The sequence below is a fragment of the Notolepis coatsorum genome, assembly GCF_963971535.1.
Source record: "Notolepis coatsorum genome assembly, chromosome: 2".
In the NCBI taxonomy this organism is placed as follows: domain Eukaryota; kingdom Metazoa; phylum Chordata; class Actinopteri; order Aulopiformes; family Paralepididae; genus Notolepis; species Notolepis coatsorum.
Window position 1 is genome coordinate 64,379,105 of NC_140166.1, and position 25,696 is coordinate 64,404,800.

Genomic DNA, 25,696 nt, shown 5'->3' on the forward strand with positions numbered 1-25,696 from the left:
ACGGGGCGTTGGCTTGGAAAGACTTGTTTTTGTTTTGCTGGGAATAGCTACGGTAAAGTATCCTATTTTTGTTAAACTGGTGAAGTCATTTAGGCGGGGCAGGGCGGGAGAATGAATGAAACCTTTGAATTTTTACGGAAAAGAAAAACTGTGGAAATGTACTGAGCAGGTGATCCAGTATAGGTTGAGTTTAGTCGCTGAGGAGAAGTGTTCTGTGTGGTTTTCCATCTGGTTTGACCTTTTCTCCATGTTACGATTCTACCATGACACCAGCCTTGATCTGTTAAGACAGCTTTGTTGAAGTAAAAAATATCCCAATTTGTCTGAAGAACTACCTTGGTGACAGTCTGCTCTCTCCATGTGTCCTCTACGGCTAAAATTTATAAACTACAGACCAGCTAGGTCAGATCAATAAACTACAGACCAGCTAGGTCAGATCAATAAACTACAGACCAGCTAGGTCAGATCAATAAACTACAGACCAGCTAGGTCAGATCAATAAACTACAGACCAGCAAGGTCAGATCAATAAACTACAGACCAGCTAGGTCAGATTAATAAACTACAGACCAGCTAGGTCAGATCAATAAACTACAGACCAGCTAGGTCAGATTAATAAACTACAGACCAGCTAGGTTAGATTAATAAACTACAGACCAGCTAGGTCAGATTAATAAACTACAGACCAGCTAGGTAGGTCAGATTAATAAACTACAGAGAGACTAACTAGATGACATTAATAAACTGCAGACTGGCTAGTTTAATAAACAGTTTCAGCCAATACAGAACCAAGAACCAAGGACAAGGTCTCATCAATTGGCAAGGGAACTCAAACAAGGGACTAACGCTTGAAAGGCACCAGGGGCCCCTGCAGGCATGCGTGTGTTTCGTGCGAGAACATATATGATACAACATATACATGATATTATATACCTATGATATTATAGTATGATAATGTATATATATATATCATTATCTACATAATATTATAGTATGATCATGTATATATACCTACTACATAATATTATAGTAAGATAACGTATATATATACCTGCATAATATTGTAGTATGATAATGTATATATACCTACATAATATTATAATGTATATATACCTACATATACATGATATTATAGAAGCTTTCAACATCACAACATAGACATTCTAAATGGACCCACGTTTATTTCCCATTGCAAGGTTTGATGACATCAAACAGGAAATAAGTTATTCTCCCGAAGGAGCAGTGGCCAGTCTGGCAGATAGGTGTGAGGTTAGCTTTATTTGTTTACCTGCTGAGCTTGCGGTTGTGTCCTGTCTGATGAAGACGAGCAGCAGTGTGAGGAAGGCTGGCGGAAGTTCCAGGGAAACTGCTACCTTCACTTCTCTGTGAGAGCCATGTGGCTGGAGGCGGAGCAACGCTGCAGGGACCTGGAGGCTCACCTGGCCAGCATCATCACACCTGAGGAGCAGAGCTTCGTCAACTGTGAGTCTACACTACTGTACTGTACTAAACTATACTAACTATACTCTACTATACTGTACTACTATACTACTATACTAACTGTACTAACTATACTATACTACTATACTATCTATACTACTATACTATAAATCAAATAAAATAAAATGTATTTGTAAGGCCCGACAACACACGTTAATGTCCCCATGGGCCGGACATGTCTTCTTTAAACAAGTCAAGAAGAAACATCACAATAAGTCAAGAACAAAACAAAAACACCATAAAGTCAAAAAAAATTTAAATAAATGCAACACTCCCAGACATACCCCACGCGAAGGTAAGGAAAAACTCACTAAAACCTAGCAATAGGAAAAAATGCACCACAGGCAATGTGGAGGAGAGAAACCTTAGAAGGGCCATTCAAGTTCGATCCCAGCTCTCGGCGTTGCTACCAGCTTGGCTGGTCGCTCATACTAACACAATTGGCAGTGTTAGGGGTGGGAAAGCTGGTGGGTGGGTCCTGGTCGTTGTAAACAGCGACTCCTACAATTCGGTCGGGGCGCCTGCACAGCGAGGGAAGGATCTGGAGGGAGGTAGTGTGACCTTCCACACGTTACACTCTCCCGGTGAGAATCTGCGCCGCCAGGCTGGTTGCCGGCTGGCTGCACATGTGTCGGAGGAAAGCATGCGATAGTCTCCGGCCTCCGGGGGGGGGGGGGGGGGGGGTGCGCAACAACCAGGAAGGGGGTTGGGAATTGGCATAACGACTAACAGTGGGATGGGAGAAAAATCGGAAAAAGGAGGGTGGGAAAAGATAATAAAAAAAAAAGAAAAAAAGAAGGGCCATTCAAGGGGGGGATCTCCCTTCTTAGATGTCGGTGATAGTAGTGTTGCAGTAAAACAGGCGAACAGTTGGTAAGCATGCACTCATATGTGTGGTGAAACACAGATACGTACATGCGATAGCAACTGAACATTTTGAGAGATTAAAGATAGAGCTGATAGCGGATCTATTTGAGGCAAAGGGGCAGCGTTCAATTTGTTCAATTTGGATTTAGTATCACCAGGCGTTCATAAGAACAGATAATGAAATCTACTGTAATCTAGTGTACTTTTTAATTTCCCCCACAGTGCAACCGTTTTGAAACTAATTTCAGATCGAATTGTTCCTACATGCTAACAATAGGGAGGATAAACTAACTGCGTTTCAATATTTGTCAAAAACTTTACTTTTTGTGGCTTATTATCGCGAATCATAACAGTTATTGATATGATTCATTCAGAACGCTGAACTTTGAAAGCCCACAGTATCTGACAGGAAGTGTAGTTTGGAAAAATTCCAATGCTGGTCGACAGCTATGCATGACCTCTACAAAATGGCCGCAAAAAGTCTACAATTCCCATGGTTAAGAATTTCCATTTCCGTTTCTGTCTTGGAATAGACTTAAAACTATCTAATGGCACTTTTAACCTATTGCTAAACTAACGTATTGATGATAATATACATTCTACATGCTTTTGTGACATGTTAGTGATGTTAATACTTGAAAACGTTTGACAAAAAAATCGCAACTTAAAAAAATATGGATTTATGACCAGATGTCATTTTTTGGGGTGGAACAGGTAGAGCTTTTACTTAGCAACGTGACAAATGTACATACAAGCACAAACAATAGGCACAGCCGCGCTGGCTCTAAATACAAAACAAAACCTAACCAGAAGACGTACTGAACACACGAAATAAAAGAGCAATAAAACAGAAAAGTAATATACACTTACTTTAGACAGAACACAACTACAGGGTAGGAATGACGTCTGACACAGACATCACAGGAACAGGTAACAAGGAGGAATGACTCCACAACCAGGTGAGGACAACCCACACTTAAATAACAAGACTAATTACCAATTGACCACAGGTGTGTGTGTGTGTGTATACTGTGTATAATAACAGGTGTGTGTGTGTGTTCTCAGCCAATGCTCAGGACTACCAGTGGATCGGTCTGAATGACAAGACAGTAGAAAACGACTTCAGATGGACTGATGGAACTCCACGGGTCAGAACTTCATACTGTACACAATATTATATATATACTAGATTAAAGTGGAAATGAAGCAGTGCGATAAATACATATTCATAGCATCACATTAGTATTTAGATAAGCCACAGAAGAAGTCACGTTATAAAAATAAGCAGTTTCTAAGAAAAAACGATTTGTTGTGTACATTTCTGAAGCATTTAGCATTATGGGCGCGGCCATTTTGTTGCTGACGTCATACCGGGGGTTGGGTGTATACACTCTGGTTAGCTGCCTATATTGAATGGGTCAGTCAGCAAATAAAATGTTGCCTACAAAACAACGGGACCGCGGTGGTTCTGTTTGTATTGCTCCTGGCTGTTCAAACTAATTTTACCATGTGAGAGAGAGGAAAGTTGGTTAATTTCCACAAACTACCAGTGAAAAAAACAGTGTTGTTGACATGTTGGCTCGGGCTGCCTGCACCCAGACGGCGCGACCAGCCTGTTGGACAGGGAAGGAGGATCTGCAGCGAACACTTCATTGCCTCGGATTATGTTGTTGGGGTGGGATGTTTGTCCAGAAGACCACTAATCAGCTGAAGCCGGACGCGGTTCCCTCGGTCTTCGACAGACAGACCGGCGTTAGCTCTCGGGAGCGATCGCTAGCTAGTTGGCACCAGCCGGGGCCCGGCGTTAGCTCTCGCTAGCTAGCGTTAGCAACCGGAGCGTCGCGGAGCATTCAGCCTGCTGGCTACACAGCTTGTGTAGCCAGCAGGCTGAATGCTCCGCGACGCTGGTTGAAGTGGGTCTAGGTAGCCAGCAGGCTGAATGCTCCGCGACGCTGGTTGAAGTGGGTCTAGGTAGCCAGCAGGCTGAATGCTCCGCGACGCTCCGGTTGCTAACGCTAGCTAGCAAGAGCTAACGCCGGGCCCCGGCTGGTGCCAACTAGCTAGCGATCGCTCCCGAGAGCTAACGCCGGTCTGTCTGTCGAAGACCGAGGGAACCGCGTCCGGCTTCAGCTGATTAGTGGTCTTCTGGACAAACATCCCACCCCAACAACATAATCCGAGGCAATGAAGTGTTCGCTGCAGATCCTCCTTCCCTGTCCAACAGGCTGGTCGCGCCGTCTGGGTGCAGGCAGCCCGAGCCAACATGTCAACAACACTGTTTTTTTCACTGGTAGTTTGTGGAAATTAACCAACTTTCCTCTCTCTCACATGGTAAAATTAGTTTGAACAGCCAGGAGCAATACAAACAGAACCACCGCGGTCCCGTTGTTTTGTAGGCAACATTTTATTTGCTGACTGACCCATTCAATATAGGCAGCTAACCAGAGTGTATACACCCAACCCCCGGTATGACGTCAGCCATGACGTCAGCAACAAAATGGCGGCGCCCATGTTGAAAACAGGGATATTATATTATATTTTTCAGACAAATAAGATAGATTTCACATTTGATTATAGAACCCTGTCTTACACAAGGTACACAACAAACAAACTAGGATCACATTGCTCACTGCTTCATCTCCACTTTAAGGTCTTATTCAAGATATGATGTTTATATACACTTTAATATTATATATATACTAGCTAGATAATATACTGGTTAAGGTCTTATTCAGGATATGATGTGTTTTTTACACTTTAATTATTATATACTTGATAATATCCTTGTTAAGTCAGTTTGAATGTAACTTGTTTCTATCAGTTTGAATGTAACTATTTTCTATCAGTTTGAATGTAACTCGTTTCTATCAGGTTGAATGTAACTCGTTTCTATCAGTTTGAATTAGTGGTAGGACTCGATTAAAAATGTTAATCGAATGAATTCGAGACTTTATAGTTAATTAATCGAAATTAATCACGTTTTAATCGCATATCAATATTTGATGCGAAAAGCAAAATGTTTCAACTCAAATGGATTTTGGTACGAGTGAATCAATGAATATACATTATACATACGTTTAAGTAGCAAAATCCTGTATTAGCTACTACACAGACCAACAGATACATTTTTAACAAAGTGCAGCAATTTTAGGAATAATATATATATAGCGCAAAGGACCTTTTGTAAACTCAAGCACTTTCGAGGTAAAAGTAAAACACAGTAGCCTACTTTCAAGTACATTCCAGAACAGTTGACCATTAAAAAAAAAACTCTTGATTGATCTCAATTTCTCTTTATTTTTTCAGTATTCTGTATGAACAAACCAGACTAAGAAAAAAAGTTATTTGCGATTTATTATACTTTATACTTATAGCACATGCATGAGTTTGGTCTCCTTTGAAAGGTAACATTCTTACACAATAAAGAAACATCATCATGTGATTAAATGCATACATATTTTCTTTACTTTTAATTCTTTCTGTAGTTAATTAATCGGAATTAATGCGATAAAGTCCCAGCCCTAGTTTGAATGTAACTTCCCGTCTCTTCAGCAATATGAGAACTGGAGGCCCAACCAGCCAGACAACTACTTCAGCTCCGGGGAGGACTGTGTGGTGATGATCTGGCACGAGGACGGCCAGTGGAACGATGTGCCCTGCAACTACCACCTGCCCTACACCTGCAAGAAAGGCCCAGGTAGAACCCCAATGGTAACACAAGAAAGACCCAAGTAGAACCCAAATGGTAACCCAAGAAAGACCCAAGTAGAACCTGAATGATAACCCAAGAAAGACACAAGTAGAACCCTAATGGTAACCCAAGAAAGACCCAAGTAGAACCCTAATGGTAACCCAAGAAAGACCCAAGTAGAACCCTAATGGTAACCCAAGAAAGACCCAAGTAGAACCCTAATGGTAACCCAAGAAAGACACAAGTAGAACCTGAATGATAACCCAAGAAAGACACAAGTAGAACCTGAATGATAACCCAAGAAAGACACAAGTAGAACCCTAATGGTAACCCAAGAAAGACCCAAGTAGAACCCCAATGGTAACCCAAGAAAAACCCAAGTAGAACCCCAATGGTAACCCAAGAAAGACCCAAGTAGAACCCCAATGGTAACACAAGAAAGACCCAAGTAGAACCCCAATGGTAACCCAAGAAAGACACAAGTAGAACCCCAATGGTAACCCAAGAAAGTGATTACTGGGTTGTGTTATGTATTTGGCTGGTGTTATGACGTGATTACTGGGTTGTGTTATGTATTTGGCTGGTGTTATGAAGTGATTACTGGGTTGTGTTATGTATTTGGCTGGTGTTATGCAGTGATTACTGGGTTGTGTTATGTATTTGGCTGGTGTTATGACGTGATTACTGGGTTGTGTTATGTATTTGGCTGGTGTTATGCAGTAGAACCCTAATGGTAACCCAAGAAAGACCCAAGTAGAACCCTAATGGTAACCCAAGAAAGACCCAAGTAGAACCCTAATGGTAACCCAAGAAAGACACAAGTAGAACCTGAATGATAACCCAAGAAAGACACAAGTAGAACCTGAATGATAACCCAAGAAAGACACAAGTAGAACCCTAATGGTAACCCAAGAAAGACCCAAGTAGAACCCCAATGGTAACCCAAGAAAAACCCAAGTAGAACCCCAATGGTAACCCAAGAAAGACCCAAGTAGAACCCCAATGGTAACACAAGAAAGACCCAAGTAGAACCCCAATGGTAACCAAAGAAAGACACAAGTAGAACCTGAATGATAACCCAAGAAAGACCCAAGTAGAACCCCAATGGTAACCCAAGAAAGTGATTACTGGGTTGTGTTATGTATTTGGCTGGTGTTATGACGTGATTACTGGGTTGTGTTGTGTATTTGGCTGGTGTTATGAAGTGATTACTGGGTTGTGTTATGTATTTGGCTGGTGTTATGCAGTGATTACTGGGTTGTGTTATGTATTTGGCTGGTGTTATGACGTGATTACTGGGTTGTGTTATGTATTTGGCTGGTGTTATGAAGTGATTACTGGGTTGTGTTATGTATTTGGCTGGTGTTATGAAGTGATTACTGGGTTGTGTTATGTATTTGGCTGGTGTTATGAAGTGATTACTGGGTTGTGTTATGTATTTGCCTGGTGTTATGAAGTGATTACTGGGTTGTGTTATGTATTTGGCTGGTGTTATGAAGTGATTACTGGGTTGTGTTATGTATTTGGCTGGTGTTATGACGTGACTGTGTTTTGTGTTTGTGTTTCAGTTTCCTGCGGTTCTCCTCCAGAGGTAGAAAATGCCAGTATGTTTGGTAAGAGGAGGCAGCGTTACCCAGTCAACCACATCATCCGATACCAGTGTCAGCCTGGCTTCGCACAGCGCCACCTGCCTGTGGTCCACTGCCTAGCAGACGGACACTGGGAGAAACCACAGGTGGAATGTATCGACTGTGAGTACGATACTATTCATCATCTCCCATCGCAGACATTATGGTCACAAACAACAGGTGATTGTAATCAAATAGCAGGTATTATCATTAAATTACAAACATGGCCAATGAGCTGTGGCATTATGATTATCTGATAGCTGTTAGATATGATGGTGTCTAGCTAGCTAACCCTGACACTAGTCTCATACTATAGCTGTTAGATATGATGGTGTCTAGCTAGCTAACCCTGACACTAGTCCCATACTATAGCTGTTAGATATGATGGTGTCCAGCTAGCTAACCCTGACACTAGTCCCATACTATAGCTGCTAGATATGATGGTGTCTAGCTAGCTAACCCTGACACTAGTCCCATACTATAGCTGTTAGATATGATGGTGTCCAGCTAGCTAACCCTGACACTAGTCCCACACTATAGCTGTTAGATATGATGGTGTCTAGCTAGCTAACCCTGACACTAGTCCCATACTATAGCTGTTAGATATGATGGTGTCTAGCTAGCTAACCGTGACCCTAGTCCCATACTATAGCTGTTAGATATGATGGAGCTAACCCTGACACTAGTCCCATACTATAGCTGTTAGATATGATGGTGTCCAGCTAGCTAACCCTGACACTAGTCCCATACTATAGCTGTTAGATATGATGGTGTCTAGCTAACCCTGACACTAGTCCCATACTATAGCTGTTAGATATGATGGTGTCTAGCTAGCTAACCCTGACACTAGTCCCATACTATAGCTGTTAGATATGATGGTGTCTAGCTAGCTAACCGTGACACTAGTCCCATACTATAGCTGTTAGATATGATGGTGTCCAGCTAGCTAACCCTGACACTAGTCCCATACTATAGCTGTTAGATATGATGGTGTCTAGCTAGCTAACCCTGACACTAGTCTCATACTATAGCTGTTAGATATGATGGTGTCTAGCTAGCTAACCCTGACACTAGTCCCATACTATAGCTGTTAGATATGATGGTGTCCAGCTAGCTAACCCTGACACTAGTCCCATACTATAGCTGCTAGATATGATGGTGTCTAGCTAGCTAACCCTGACACTAGTCCCATACTATAGCTGTTAGATATGATGGTGTCCAGCTAGCTAACCCTGACACTAGTCCCACACTATAGCTGTTAGATATGATGGTGTCCAGCTAGCTAACCGTGACCCTAGTCCCATACTATAGCTGTTAGATATGATGGTGTCTAGCTAACCCTGACACTAGTCCCATACTATAGCTGTTAGATATGATGGTGTCCAGCTAGCTAACCCTGACACTAGTCCCATACTATAGCTGTTAGATATGATGGTGTCTAGCTAACCCTGACACTAGTCCCATACTATAGCTGTTAGATATGATGGTGTCTAGCTAGCTAACCCTGACACTAGTCCCATACTATAGCTGTTAGATATGATGGTGTCTATTTAGCTAACCGTGACACTAGTCCCATACTATAGCTGTTAGATATGATGGTGTCCAGCTAGCTAACCCTGACACTAGTCCCATACTATAGCTGTTAGATATGATGGTGTCTAGCTAGCTAACCGTGACCCTAGTCCCATACTATAGCTGTTAGATATGATGGTGTCTAGCTAGCTAACCCTGACACTAGTCCCATACTATAGCTGTTAGATATGATGGTGTCTAGCTAGCTAACCCTGACACTAGTCCCATACTATAGCTGTTAGATATGATGGTGTCTAGCTAGCTAACCCTGACACTAGTCCCATACTATAGCTGTTAGATATGGTGTCTAGCTAGCTAACCGTGACCCTAGTCCCATACTATAGCTGTTAGATATGATGGTGTCTAGCTAGCTAACCCTGACACTAGTCCCATACTATAGCTGTTAGATATGATGGTGTCCAGCTAGTTAACCCTGACACTAGTCCCACACTATAGCTGAGAAAGTGAAGTGAGTGAGAATAGTGCTTAGAGATTGGAGTCGGAGGAGGTGTCTCGAACGAGGACTTAGATTCTTTATTAAGCATTGAGAATACAACTTGCTCTAGCTGTGTCACTAGCCGACTGACTGCCGGTGGCAAGATGGCCACCGGGGTATAATGTCCGGGCGGAACCAATGTTCCTAACAATAGTTCTGTATGTGAATTATGTACAATCACCACAATATAATAATATATTGTGTTTTTTTTAGTAATGACCCAAACGCTGGTTACTTACCTTTTTAATTATTTTTTTAATAATTTTGCCTTTTGCCTTTCCATATCTGACTCCAACATATCTGTTATCCCCTCCCCTAACCCCACCCCTAACCCCTCCCCCAGACCCCTCCAGTAGGACACGCCCCAGCACCACCAGGAGGCCAGACGAGGTCAGCAGCACCAAGCCCCGACCCTAACCCCGCCCGCTCCAACAGGGCCCGCCCCAGCACCACCAGGAGGCCAGACGAGGTCAGCAGCACCAAGCCCCGACCCTAACCCCGCCCCTAACCCCGCCCGCTCCAACAGGGCCCGCCCCAGTGCCACCAGGAGGCCAGACGAGGTCAGCAGCACTAAGCCCCTCCCCTAACCCCGCCCCCTCCAGCAGGACACACCCCAGCGCCACCTGGAGGCCAGACGAGGTCAGCAGCACCAAGCCCCTCCCCTAACCCCGCCCCCTCCAGCAGGACACGCCCCAGCACCACCTGGATGCCAGACGAGGTCAGCAGCACCAAGCCCCTCCCCTAACCCCGCCCCCTCCAGCAGGACACGCCCCAGCGACACCTGGAGGCCAGCAGCACCAAGCCCCGCCCCCTCCAACAGGACACGCCCCAGCACCACCTGGAAGCCAGACGAGGTCAGCAGCACCAAGCCCCGCCCCTAACCCCGCCCCCTCCAGCAGCACCAAGCCCCTCTTAGCCGAGGAGGAGAATTGAGTTATTTCAAAAGAAGATTTTCTAAATCATTTCCTATTTTATTGAAGAGGATGAAATGGACTGAAACAGACACCTGGGTTTAAAAAAGTCCAAAGCAGCTTGAGGCAACAATATTTTATTGGTTAGTTGGTGATAAAGTGTGTGATAACGTTTGTGATTGTGTCCCTTATGAAATATTTTATTATATATGAGAATTATTTAAATACTTGTTTTATTGCTGGGAAGTTGTTATTTTTATGTTGATTGTAAAACCTTTTATTTGGAAAGTCATTGCTGGGATATTTTTACCTAATGCTGCATTCACATCATGTAGGAATAATGAGGAACAACTGCTCAGGTTGGAGTTTGAACTTGTATGAACCTGACTGAGTCCAACTAACCATAACCCAACTCTAGTGGCTCGGGAGGTAGAGCAGTCGTCTGGTAATCCGGAGGTTCCTGGTTCGATTACCGCTCCTCCCGGGCAGCGTGTGTCGAAGTGTCCTTGAGCAAGACACTTAACCCCTAATTGCTCCTGATGAGCAGGTTGCCACCTTGCATGGTTGCCTCCGCTGGCGGTGTGTGAATGTGTGAGTGAATGGGTAAGTGGGTCAAATGTGAGGATCAAATTGTAAAGCGCTTTGGATAAAAGAGTTATATAAATGCAGCCATTTACCATTTACACTGTACCAAAGTCCATTCGCTGTAGCTACATGGCTTCACGGCGATAGCGTCAAACCTGTAGCTGTGTCAAGCTAGCTTAATTATCACACTATCATTCATCACGCTAGCTAACGTTCGCAAGCTAGCAGAAAAGCATAACGGTGGGGACATTGTCTCAAAAGACGAGGAGTTTCTTTGAAGCCACGTACAGCCAGTGATCTTTGGTTCGGCGTGATAAACATCTGCTGCGCGACTCAAACTGAGGAACAGATCTGGTCTGCCAGGCCAAACATATCCGATACCTCCTACACCACCAGAAGTGATCTGCCAGGCCAAACATATAGCTACACCACCAGAAGTGGGAGAAATTAGGGTTCTTACAGTCAGCTTGTATCTGCCATTTCTCCTATATGACGTGAATGCAGCGTTTGTCACTAACTGTTGTGAGTTGTCCAATCACAATATGACATCCTGCCGTCTGTGCCAGCTCAGCCAATCAGAACATAGCTATCTAGAACCATTCCCCACACATTGGCTGTCAACTCGTTAAGTCAGAAAGAGTTTACCACCAGAACGTTGCACTAGAGCGGTCGAAATACCAGCAGTAAACTCCACGACACCCGGGGACATGAAGTGACCTTTCACCTTTTGTGGTGCAGGCGCTGGAACCTCGGACTCCCTGACTGTCATCATCAATATGTCAATAATACTATGTCATTCTTCCAACTAGTCTCTTTCTGGCATCAGAGGAGCGGGGAGAGACGTCCACCCCTTAAATGTTTAGATACCAATTGTGACGCGGAGACCGTCTGCACCCAGTGGAGGTTTCCCACAAGGCCGTGCGGGTCGGTAGAGTCTCTGAGGTTTCCCACAAGGCCGTGCGGGTCAGTAGAGTCTCTGTGGGGCTTTAATTTGTGTTTATTTTGCTTTGTTGTTCCTGTACATGGAGGCTGTGCCTCCTCCCCCCTGCAACACTGTCACAAACTGCAGGTCTATAAATGTTGTATGTAATTGTGTATATGTTTTATAGACTGTATGTATTTACACTATGATGGTAACTGGACCGGGTTGCTGTGAACTACAACCCGTCCAGCAGGTGCTTTTAGCACAGGTCCCGGCAGGAAATAAAATGTTTACCAAAGTAAATGATATTTATTTGACAAAGGGGAATGAAACCCACACACGTAGAACACGTCCTAGCCTACTACAAAAACCTAGGGGTCCGCAAAGACGACTTCAAACTTGAAAAATCGGCTGTCTCTCCATTTAGGAAAAACAGAATCTATTTTATTTTCTACTACAAGGTAAAAAAACAGGAAGGTTTCAAGATACAGTTAGGTAGCTCAGTGGTCACCAGTACCAAATCAGTGGTGTATCTATCTAGGATGTACTTTAGAAAACACACTCTCAGGGGAAAGCATGTCGAAAAAAGTAATAGCCAACTAAGCCAAGGTTAACAACTGAATAAAATTCCTAGCAAGACATTCGAAATACCTGGACAGGAAAGCTCTTAGAGCACTTGCAGGGGCGTTAGTTCAGTGTCATTTTGACTATGCTTGCTTGTCATGGTATGACAGTGCCCCCAGCTACTTATAGACTTCAAACTGCCCAGAACAAGCTAGTTAGGATAGTCCTGCAGCTCCCCACTCGTACTCACCTAGACCAGCCCCACTTCAACAGCCTAGGGTGGCTCAGGGTGGATAAAAGAGTATCCATGATAAAAAAAACTATGCCTAGTGACTATAGGATTTATAAAGGGGAGGTGCCAAGCTACCTTCAAAATTACTTCCAATATGTATAAAACAATCATATGGGTAGAGACACAAACATAGTTCCGTTTAGATTCAAACTCATTTCGTACGGCCAGCAGACCTTCCTTTACTCAGCTGCAGTTCTGTCAGCAGCATTGAATTAATGAATGAATGAATGAATGAATGAATGAATGAATGAATGAATGAATGAATGAATGAATGAATGAATGAATGAATGAAAACTTTATTTAACAGATTGCAGAATGGGTACAATACAGTACGGCTCAATACACACAATTGTTAAGGGGATGCAGACCAGAGAAAGACGTTTGTCTTGTTTACATCAGGGTCCCCCATTAAACAGGCCCCCAGGTTAACTGGCTTCAAAAAGCATGTACGATCATGGCTATCGGCATAGGAAAGAGAGGGTAGCATATTTATTTATTATTCTTTTTATCTTCAACTGTATATGCATATTGTATCCTAATGTTTTATGATGTTGTTTTATGTTGATGTATGTCCTTTTTTTTAATACCAGGGACCATGATGGAAATAAGCGCTTGCATTTTATCATGTTTTTTATCACTTGGATGATGTCTCTAATCCACAATAAAATCAATCAATCAATCAACAGCTGAGCTACTCAGAAAACTGAGCACCCTCCAACCTAACAAGGCCACTGGCCATGACAATATCCCATCCATATTCCTCAAGAGCAGTTGCCATCACCCCAGTCATCACCCACATAATAAACCTCTCCATAAAACAGGGACACGTCCCCAAAGACTTCAAAATAGCGAGAGTGACCCCCTGCACAAAAAAGGCAGCAAATTAGACCCAGAAAAAAAAGAAAACCCTTTATATTTCAGGAACCTCCCAAGTGTATTAGGAATCACCAAAAACCACAGTACAGACAACTGGAGTAGTTGAATAAAAATGTCCTTAACACATTGGTCGCCAAGAACGAGTTACGCCATTTTTGCCCGCCATGCGTTGAACGCCAAGAACGACTTACGCCGTTTTTGGGATTAATATTAAATTTTTTCGCCATGGCATTCATAATTCATCCAGCCAACCTCCAGACTGCAGCGGGACCCTGTATGAGATTGCAACGCCTCAATACCGCCACCTGGTTACACTCTCACCAAAACCGGAAGTGGTGATCGGTGCGTCGAGGAAATCCCTCCGGCAGTCATATCTTGTTACGTGGCTCCAGACAAACACTATAGTGCATTTGGATCGCTTTCTAAACTTAATAATCAATATGATTTCGGCGTTTATTGCACCATACAAACCGGAAAATGGATCTAGGAGATCGGCGTCAAATAATTGGGATATTTTTCCTCCAGTCTCATCGGCGAACGGTAAGAGGACAGTAACGTTATTTTCAGCCCGATTGTTTATTAATTTCACTGCAAACCATCTGATCAATATATCAACCCATACTAAATAAAGCCGTTACTGATGATCAAGGAATTATAAACGACCCCCCCCCCCCTTTCCTTCACACATGATGAAGCATAATGTATACCGATCATATACATTTGAATTTTTTAATATAGCGTGTATAGGAAAGAAACGCCAATCGATAATCTATCATTATGCGTCAGGGCCTATAACTCTCGTTTTTGGAATTACAGCAGAAAATCTTAAAAACATACTTATATTCTAGACGGTATTAACACAACAATGTATGAATGAAAAAATATAACGTTCCCACATCCTGAACGATAGATAATCGATGTTGAATGGGCCATAGTAATGTCAATATAGCAATACAATTTTAAAAGTTATAGCCCTGCAAAGAAGGTAAACATCTCCATAGGCTTACAGTGGTGGCAAACTGGGTATATTGATGGGTATAACCCATGGCGCCCAATGTGTTAATCCCTGCTCAACTCAAATCAAAACAAGTGGGAACACACAATGATGTGTTCGTTCTGATAAATAAATCAACATTGCCACTGTGTGGCGTATGTGCGGTACTACGCTCTGCTACCTGGGGAAAACTCTAACTCGTTTCCAATCTGATCAATTATCCAATGCTGCCCCCTTGTGGCGAATGTGCAATACTGCGCTATTGATTGTTCAGAGCGTGAGTCAAGCGGACTCCCTCAGCTGCAACAGCTGAATTGAAAATGGGGGACCCTGGTGTAAACAAGACGAAAGTCTTTCTCTGGTCTGCATCCCCTTAACAATTGTGTGTATTGAGCTGTACTGTACTGTACCCAGGCATTCTGCAATCTGTTAATAAAGTTTTCAATCAATCAGTCAATCAATCAATCAACACTGCGCTCGTGACTGTTGAACAGTTCCTCTACCATGTCAGCATGACCAACCTCTATCTACCATGTCAGCATGACCAACCTCTATACTGATGATCCTCCTCTACCATGTCAGCATGACCAACCTCTATATACTGATGATCCTCCTCTACCATGTCAGCATGACCAACCTATCTATATACTGATGATCCTCCTCTACCATGTCAGCATGACCAACCTCTATATACTGATGATCCTCCTCTACCAGCATGACCAACCTCTCTATATACTGATGATCCTCCTCTACTAGCATGACCAACCTCTATATACTGATGATCCTCCTCTACCATGTCAGCATGACCAACCTCTATATACTGGTGATCCTCCTCTACCATGTCAGCATGACCAACCTCTATACACTGATGATCCTCCTCTACCATGTCAGCATGACCAACCTCTATACTGATGATCCTCCTCTACCATGTCAGCATGACCAACCTCTCTATAAACTGATGATCCTCCTCTACCATGTCAGCATGACCAACCTCTATATACTGATGATCCTCCTCTACCATGTCAGCATGACCAACCTCTATATACTGATGATCCTCCTCTACCATGTCAGCACGACCAACCTCTCCATACACTGATGATCCTCCTCTACCAGCATGACCAACCTCTAGTCTATATACTGGTGATCCTCCTCTACCATGTCAGCATGACCAACCTCTATACTGATGATCCTCCTCTACCATGTCAGCATGACCAACCTCTCCATACACTGATGATCCTCCTCTACCAGCATGACCAACCTCTATATACTGATGATCCTCCTCTACCATGTCAGCATGACCAACCTCTCTATACTGATGATCCTCCTCTACCATGTCAGCATGACCAACCTCTCCAGATACCTGGACCACGGCACTGGCACCTTGGCACTGCAAGCTAATACAGTGTCCGAACTGGCTGAGTCTCTGGACTCAAGAGTACTGCAGCACTCTGCTGGGATACTAGGACTTTTCCGGGGATGACTGTGCCAGCGCTTTCAAAGGAAAGAGACAGGTGAATCCGTTGAATAATCTGCAGAAGAACCCTAGATTCCAGAAGGCTTTTAGTCAGCTTGGCGCATTGTCGCTGGTAACAGATGAGCTCCAACAGGAGATGGAGTCCTTCACATGCATTATGGATGGCCATGGTCGGATGAAGTCAGTTGATGCTGTGTGAGCCAAGATGCTGCAGAAAATGATGGGTGCTGATAAAATCCTGGATGCAAACTCCAAAGTAGACATTGAACGCCTGCCTACCCCCAAGGTCTGTCTCATCCCACATGTACAGCGAGCCAACTTCATAGTTGCCTGCTACAAAAGAGCAGAACAACCAATATTCAAGAGGCCCAAAGCCTATGATCAAAGTATGGACTGGGAAAAACAATGGATGAGGAGGTGTTAGAACCTGTCTGGATGGTTGGACCCATCCTCCGTCCTTCTCTTGTTGAGGTACTACATGGCACTACGGGGTACTATAGGGTACTACATGGCACTACAGGGTACTACATGGTACTACATGGCACTACAGGGTACTACATGTCTGCTCCTTTGCAGCACCACAAACATGGGAACTCTCTAACTCTTCCCCCCCCCTCCCTCCCCCTTCTCTCTGAGTGCCCGTCTCCTGGCGCTGACTAAGGTGATGGATGCTTCGGGGTCTTGGCCAAGATTGTAGTGACTGCTCTACATGCACCTCCGAGGCCTTGGATCAGTTATTCACCGCCGTCTGTCCGTGGTCCTGTCAACTGATTAACAGTATTAACAGACTGTTAACAGATTAACAGTCAACGCGGTTTCATTGCTGGGTTAAGTACTTCTATTCTATTCACATAATACGCTTACTTCATATATCTACTCCATTCACATATATGCCTACCACTTGTATCTTTTGCTATGTCCGCCTACTACAACCTCATGAGCTGTCTAACGCCTGTCCCGTCTCCCTGTCTCCCTATGACTTGCTGTCCTGGAGTGTTGACCGGAGTGTTGGACGTCCCGTGACGAAGGCCGGGAGATTGTGACCCCCTCTGCGTGCCCCCCTGTCTCCGGAGGTCTCGTAGTGGTGACCGGAGTGCCGGATGTCCCGTGATGATGTCGGGGAGTTCGCGACCCTCTCTGCGCTACCCCCTATCTCCCTGTCTCCGGCTGTCCCTGAGCAACGACCGGAGTGTTTAATGTCCCGTGACTAAGACGGGGAGGACGTGACCCTCTTTGCGCCGCCCCTGTGCCTCAAATAGATCCGCTATCAACTCTATCTTTAATCTTTCAAAATGTTCAGTTGCTATCGCTATTAGCTCTATCTTTAATCTTTCAAAATGTACAGTTGCTATTGCATGCACTCATCTGTGTTTCACCACACACATGAGTGCATGCTTACCAACTGTCCGTCTGCAACACTACTATCACCAACATCTAAGAAGGGAGATCCCCCCTTGAATGGCCCTTCTAAGGTTTCTCTCCTCCACACTGCCTGTGGAGCTTTTTTCCCTATTGTTAGGTTTTAGTGAGTTTTCCCTTACCTTCGCGTGGGGTATGTCTGGGAGTGCTTGCATTCTTTCATTTATTTGCATTCATCTAAAAAATGTTGGACCTTATGGTGTTCTTGTTCTGTTCTTGACTTATTGTTATGTTTTCTTCTTGACTTGTTTAAAGAAGACGTGTACGGCCCATGGGGACATTAACGTGTGTTGTCGGGCCCTATAAATAAATTTGATTTGATTTGATTTGGGTACTGGCCCAGAAAGTGGAGTCAGAAGAGCAAGAAGCTCTTGATAAGGAGGCAGATTACGCAAAAAATAACATGGATGAGGAGGATGGAGAGTACGAGTGTGATGAGGCGGAGGAAGAGATGGAGATCGAAGAGATAGACTTTGACAATTGTTTTAGTGATGATGATGATTTGTAGTTTAGGGTACAAAATACAATAGAAAAAGACTTGAATGTTGTGTCAACAAAGAAGATATCCAGTCCATGATATCCAGTGCATATGAAAACATATAGTTTGAACCTTAACAATAAATAAATCACAAAAACCAATATAAACCTAAATCGATCTCATCCAATGCACTACATTTTAGTAAAAATGGGACATAGAGATGTCATGTGATATACGTTTTTTTCAGCGTTTTTTGCTTTTTCTGTCCTGAAATTTTATAAAGATGTGTTTGAATCTTAAAAATAACAATTGTACTGAATTCCTTGGGGCAAACTTGTTTGGGAAAATGTTTTAATTTGTCTCTATATGTTGTTAACTTCAAAAGTTATGCTGTTTTCTTTTTCAGGTTTTGGTTCAGGATAGGTGTAATAAAGGGTTAAAAATAAACCCCATGGGACATTATTCCAACCTGTTACCTTTCAGAATCTTAAAATAGACACTTCAAGGATTAATAAAAAAAAAACAGGTGGTGAAAAAAAATCCACCCTATGCAGGTGGACCTATGTTTCCATATAAACTATAGTAGGGTCATCTGTGGCACTTCCGTGACCGTGGAGAGCGAAGGTCCGTTTCTCAATGGATTTGTCATCTAGGAGGGTTAATAAACAAATTTAAAAAGGCGGGGGAAATTTGTGAGAGACCAAAATCCAAAATGGCTGATGTGGAAATGAACTTTTTAATGGTTTGACCTACAATGATGCACAATACATGGTTTCAGAGCTTATTTTGTTCAATGAATACATATTTGGTGTTTATATAATGATTTGACCTATTTGACCTGTTCTGTATAGTTTAATAGGAGCCTAATACTGCTCTTCTAAGGCTCACAATGACCTGTAACAATGAAATAGTATAGGCATTTGGCTGCCTGGTGCGCCATCACAGCGCACCAGGCAGCCAAATACGGAAATACAGCCGTTTTGAGCAGTGTTGACCAGTTTGTAAAAGTTATTTAAAATGTTTATTAGCAATGCCGAGCTTTCAAACCCCGCCTCGTGTGTGTGTGAAACCCTGATGGAACGCTGGGTACCTTTGACATTTATATGATATATTTTGGACCCACTGCTAGCTTTTAAGCAGTGCTTGGTGGTGCAAATTAACCTGGCTACTACGGAGGAATAAGTGACTGCGTATTCGAGCCCCTGGCTTGCATCGCAGTCACGAAAGGGGCTAATCCATCCCATAAACTACCCCTTATTTAACCTCATTCTAAACCCGTATTTAACCTCATTCTAAAGCTGTATTTAACCTCATTCTAAACCTGTATTTAACCTCATTCTAAACCCGTATTTAACCTCATTCTAAACCTGTATTCAACCTCATTGTAAACTCCTATTTAACCTCATTCTAAAGCTGTATTTAACCTCATTCTAAACCCCTATTTACTCCACATAATAAGTTTCAGTTTCAAATAACTTGATTTAGAGAATGACCCTTTTGAGTTTTGATTTGAGGTTTATTAGTGACATCTAGTGGTGGTTGTGACATAACACTTACATGAGGGTAATACGTTAGTAACTTCATGACAATCCTTTTTTTCTCCTTTGAAACCAGAAATGAAAATACCATGATTTTTTTTGTTTCATGTTTTTCCAATTTACCTTTTTGAATTGAAGAACGAGATAAAGGAGACAGGCGACATGGAAATAAAAGTAAATATATTAGGATATTTATAAAAAGAAAGGGTCCAAAAACACATTTTCTATTTACAAGTCAAAATCCTAAAGAATGTGTTGTATACAACACAGTACATATGTATACAACACAGTACATAGGAAATGGAAACAAATGTAGCTTTAAAGTGAAACTGAACTTCATGTGGATGAGTTTAAAACCTTTACTTTGAAAACCTGTCCACATTTTAAATGTATTTTAGGACTAAATGTATGGAGAGTGACAGGTATAGTCTACCATCTATTGTTTGATGTACATAGTACTCAATTCCTGGACATCCATCCGACTAAATTAAATCTGTTTTCTCGTTTATAAAACTGAATTACTTAAAAAGGGGAACAACTCACAAATAAATGGTCAACAGTGTCAGCAGCTGAAGTTTGTGAATTTGTATTAAATATTATACAACATGTCGGTCCAAGCTTGCGTTGTGATTAGGGATGGGGACCGAACCCAATGAAGGGTACCGACCGAATCACGTCGGTGCTACCGAGTACCGAGTGAGATCTGCCGGTGCCACATTTCGGTACTGTTTATGTCAGATGACGTCAACGTTTCGTTTACCGCGAAACGAAACCTATGAAATGTGCTGCACGTTCACGCGCACAATATACACGCTTACCTAGGGTTTGACTTGATTCAACAACTAAGCAGTCGGGGCAATGGCAAGCCGAAAACGGTCGCAAGTGTTGTTACTTTACAAAGCTAGATGCAGACAACACTCGCTGCAATATTATATACAGTATATATTAACAAATTGTTCTAAATAAATAATAATGATAATAAATTATTTGAAGTTTGGATTTTTATTTTTTTACAACTGAGGTAGGTAGAGACTAAAGTACAGAAAAAAGGTACCGTTGGGTACCGGTATCGATTCACACAGGTACCGGTTCAAATGTGAAAGGTACCCAACCCTAGTTGTGATTGGACGAGAGACATTCCCTGAATGCTTATAATCACAATAAAGCACTGCTGCCGGGCATTGCTTAGAAACAGGAAGTAGTTGTTGTTTTGTGGAGAGACAGATTAAAGTTTTAGTCTTTGTTTAACATTGTGTCTTAAAGGTTTATGTAGTAACCGTTGTTTGTGAAGTTACAGATTAAAGCTTTAATCTTTGTTTCACCTTGTGTTTTAAAGGATTATGTAAAATGTGTATAAAAGCGGCACAATGGTGCAGTGGTTAGTAGAGTTGTTCCGATACCGATACCAGTATCGGAAATGCCGCAGATACTGCCTAAAATGCTGGTATCGGTATCGGCGAGTACGCCAAAAGTCTAGCCTCCGATACCATATGACTTAATTTATCAACAACACTTCGGTCTACTGAGTGAGCATTATAAAACAAACGTGTTTTTAATTGACCGTGAATTAAAGTGTCAATGCTGTTTGTCATTTTAACAGCAGATACTTTCTTCGTCCCGAGAGAGGGGTGTTGACGGGGAGCTCTGATGTGTTCGTTGCTGGTGTTATTTAGCATTAGCTGAAGCGCTAACCGAAAGCTAGTTTTAGCTTTAACGTTACCTTGGCTAAAGTTGGGGCTATTCATAATCCAGCAATAATGGCTGCAGACCTGCAAGCAAAGTACAGCAAGTTGGCACAGGAGTATTCCAAGGTAAATCACTTTTTCATCAGTAACGTTACATTGTTTGTATTTCCATCTAACGTTAGCTAACGCTAACCTAGTTCACGCTAATGTGGCTAACTGATCGACCTCTCGCACACAATTAATGACATGTTGCGGAAGGCCATATCGGTCACAATGTTTAGCTTTTAGTGCCAAATGATAAGAGTCTGAGGCGGAGTCTCAAAAGAGAATGTTGAATATTTATTGTGCATTAAAAATCACAACAGCGCCTCTGCTACAAACTGAAGTTACAGGAGCCTTCTGGAGTGCAACAACGTATAACGTCCGTGCGGAATCAATGTCCCAACAACCATTCCGTGGGTGAACTCATTGACATAGTTGTCAATTAATGATACTAATACTAATCTATACAATCACCTGTTGTTGAATAAATACCATTACTTTATAGTTATTACTAAAAAACAGTATATATAAAACAGTAGATGTAAAAAAAAAAAAAAATTTTTTTTAGAATTTTATATAATATATATATATATTTTTTAATGTGTGCACTGGTATCGGATCAGTATCGGTATCGGCCGATACCCAAAGCTTAGGTATCGGAATCGGATCGGGAAGGAAAAAAATGGTATCGGAACATCTCTAGTGGTTAGCACTGTCTCCTTACAGCAAGAAGGTCCTGGGTTCAAACCCCATGGTGTTGCAGTGGTTAGCACTGTCTCCTTACAGCAAGAAGGTCCTGGGTTCAAACCCCATGGTGTTGCAGTGGTTAGCACTGTCGCCTCACAGCAAGAAGGTCCTGGGTTCAAACCCCATGGTGTTGCAGTGGTTAGCACTGTCGCCTCACAGCAAGAAGGTCCTGGGTTCAAACCCCATGGTGTTGCAGTGGTTAGCACTGTCTCCTTACAGCAAGAAGGTCCTGGGTTCAAACCCCATGGTGTTGCAGTGTTAGCACTGTCGCCTCACAGCAAGAAGGTCCTGGGTTCAAACCCCATGGTGTTGCAGTGGTTAGCACTGTCGCCTCACAGCAAGAAGGTCCTGAGTTCAAACCCCATGGTGTTGCAGTGGTTAGCACTGTCGCCTCACAGCAAGAAGGTCCTGGGTTCAAACCCGGCTTGAAATATTTCCATGCGGAGTCAAAGATTCTATACATTACAATCGCAATGTATTTAGTCAAATAATTGGCAGAATGGGCCTTTAAAATGAATAGATATCACACCAAAGTGCAGCGTCCGTTCTCAGGTGTTCTGGAACTCTGCTTCATAAAGAACCTGCTGGAACTTCATCCTGACCTCCGACCTCTGCTTGATGGTCAACCTCTTGATGGAAGGGAGAAGACTGAGGAGGAAGAGCTCGTCTTCATCCCTGGGCTTCTGTGGAGCCTCCGGGACCTTCTGTTCGAACGCGGCGCCGTCGATCCGACAAGGGGTCAGTCTCTTCCTCTTGGAGGCGCCGGACTGCTGAGGGGTACTGGGACACGCCTTACACTGCAGGAAGCCACTGGTACTGACCACTGAGGGCGGGACGGACTCGCCATCCAGCTCATCGTCCATCTCTAGGACATCGTAATCATCCAAGACCTGAAATCACAAGGACACCGTTATTGTAGGAAGTCTAGCCTAGCTTTCAATACCACAACATGAAGCCTCGCCTAGCTTTCAACACCACAACATGAATCCTAGCCTAGCTTTCATTATCACAACATGAAGCCTCGCCTAGCTTTCAATATCACAACATGAAGCCTCGCCTAGCTTTCATTATCACAACATGAAGCCTAGCCTAGCTTTCAACACCACAACATGAATCCTAGCCTAGCTTTCATTATCACAACATGAAGCCTCGCCTAGCTTTCAATATCACAACATGAATCCTAGCCTAGCTTTCATTATCACAACATGAAGCCTCGCCTAGCTTTCAATATCACAACATGAATCCTAGCCTAGCTTTCATTATCACAACATGAAGCCTCGCCTAGCTTTCATTATCACAACATGAAACCTCGCCTAGCTTTCAATATCACAACATGAATCCTAGCCTAGCTTTCATTATCACAACATGAAGCCTCGCCTAGCTTTCATTATCACAACATGAAGCCTAGCCTAGCTTTCATTATCACAACATGAAGCCTCGCCTAGCTTTCAATATCACAACATGAATCCTAGCCTAGCTTTCATTATCACAACATGAAGCCTCGCCTAGCTTTCAATATCGACACAACATGAATCCTAGCCTAGCTTTCATTATCACAACATGAAGCCTAGCTTTCATTATCACAACATGAAGCCTCGCCTAGCTTTCAACACCACAACATGAATCCTAGCCTAGCTTTCATTATCACAACATGAAGCCTAGCCTAGCTTTCATTATCACAACATGAAGCCTAGCCTAGCTTTCATTATCACAACATGAAGCCTAGCTTTCATTATCACAACATGAAGACTAGCCTAGCTTTCAACACCACAACATGAAGCCTAGCTTTCAATATCACAACATGAAGCCTAGCTTTCATTATCACAACATGAAGCCTAGCCTAGCTTTCATTATCACAACATGAAGCCTCGCCTAGCTTTCATTATCACAACATGAAGCCTCGCCTAGCTTTCATTATCACAACATGAAGCTTAGCCTAGCTTTCATTATCACAACATGAAGCCTAGCTTTCAATATCACAACATGAAGCCTAGCTTTCATTATCACAACATGAAGCCTAGCCTAGCTTTCATTATCACAACATGAAGCCTAGCTTTCATTATCACAACATGAAGCCTCGCCTAGCTTTCATTATCACAACATGAAGCTTAGCCTAGCTTTCATTATCACAACATGAAGCCTAGCCTAGCTTTCATTATCACAACATGAAGCTTAGCCTAGCTTTCATTATCACAACATGAAGCCTAGCTTTCATTATCACAACATGAAGCTTAGCCTAGCTTTCATTACCACAACATGAAGCCTAGCTTTCATTATCACAACATGAAGCCTAGCTTTCATTATCACAACATGAAGCCTAGCTTTCATTATCACAACATGAAGCCTAGCTTTCATTATCACAACATGAAGCTTAGCCTAGCTTTCATTATCACAACATGAAGCTTAGCCTAGCTTTCATTATCACAACATGAAGCTTAGCCTAGCTTTCATTATCACAACATGAAGCCTAGCCTAGCTTTCATTATCACAACATGAAGCCTAGCTTTCATTATCACAACATGAAGCCTAGCCTAGCTTTCATTATCACAACATGAAGCCTAGCTTTCATTATCACAACATGAAGCCTAGCCTAGCTTTCATTATCACAACATGAAGCCTAGCCTAGCTTTCATTATCACAACATGAAGCCTAGCCTAGCTTGTCGCTTGACTCATAGCTTCTCGTTAGCTAAGTACAGAAGAAGGCTATAGTACAGATAGTTAGCCTAGCGGCAGCCATGTTTACTAACACATGTCATTACATTGTACATTAACAATTGTGTGTATTGAGCCGTACTGTATTGTACCCATTCTGCAATCTGTTAAATACAATTTGCAATAAATCAATCAATCAATCAATCAATCAATCAATCAATCAATCCCACCTCGTCCAGCTCTCTGACTTTGACGTAAGGACAGAGCCAGGCCAACTGGGTGTAGAGAGCAGGGCATGCCCTGTCGTCCTCCTCCTCTCCTCCTCCTCCTCCTCCTCCTCCTCCTCTCCTCCTCGCCATCCTCTTCTTGGCTTTGGAGAATTTGTCGCGGAGGTTCTTCCACTTCTGCCTCGCCTTGTCGTCCGTGGTGTCCAGGCTGTCGCCGACCTGCTGCCAGGCCTGCAGCGCCTTCTGGGGGTCCTTGTAGTCCCGCAGGGAGTGGTTGTAGAGGTGGGGCAGCTCCCGCACACGCTCCGACAGCTTCTGCTCGAAAGCGTTCATCCTGGTGGTTCTGTTCGTCGGGAGAAACAGAACAGAAACAGAACAGAAACAGAACTTCTTCTTCTTCTTCTTCTTCTTCAATGTGTTTAATGGCGGATCGCGACCACAAAAGGCGCATACCGCCACCTACTGTACAATCCATTTTACAATGTCTTCTTCTTCTTTGGAATAAATGTCAGGTCGCAATCACAAAAAAGGCGCA

The 25,696-nt window shown here is 43.0% G+C and overlaps 2 protein-coding genes across 2 annotated transcripts in view; one reads left to right on the forward strand and one right to left on the reverse strand.

Moving 5' to 3' along the window:
• The window catches only part of LOC311223407 (uncharacterized protein), a 39,320-nt gene extending 26,857 nt beyond the window's left edge, over positions 1–12,463 (forward strand). The window contains exons 12-16 of the mRNA XM_084308195.1: positions 1,323–1,481; positions 3,432–3,514; positions 5,919–6,063; positions 7,626–7,808; positions 10,097–12,463. Of these exons, the coding sequence (XP_084164321.1) occupies positions 1,323–1,481; positions 3,432–3,514; positions 5,919–6,063; positions 7,626–7,808; positions 10,097–10,170 (644 nt within the window). The 3' untranslated portion in view covers positions 10,171–12,463. The remainder of the gene's footprint in view (positions 1–1,322; positions 1,482–3,431; positions 3,515–5,918; positions 6,064–7,625; positions 7,809–10,096) is intronic.
• An 8,042-nt stretch (positions 12,464–20,505) lies between these two features.
• Positions 20,506–25,494, reverse strand: LOC311223408 (uncharacterized protein; the record flags this gene model as incomplete). The annotated part of the gene is made up of 2 exons (XM_084308196.1): positions 20,506–23,170; positions 25,165–25,494. The coding sequence occupies 2 exons, from the start codon at positions 25,492–25,494 to the stop codon at positions 22,829–22,831; spliced, it is 672 nt and encodes a 223-aa protein (XP_084164322.1). The 3' UTR covers positions 20,506–22,828.
• Between the last annotated feature and the right edge of the window lie 202 nt (positions 25,495–25,696).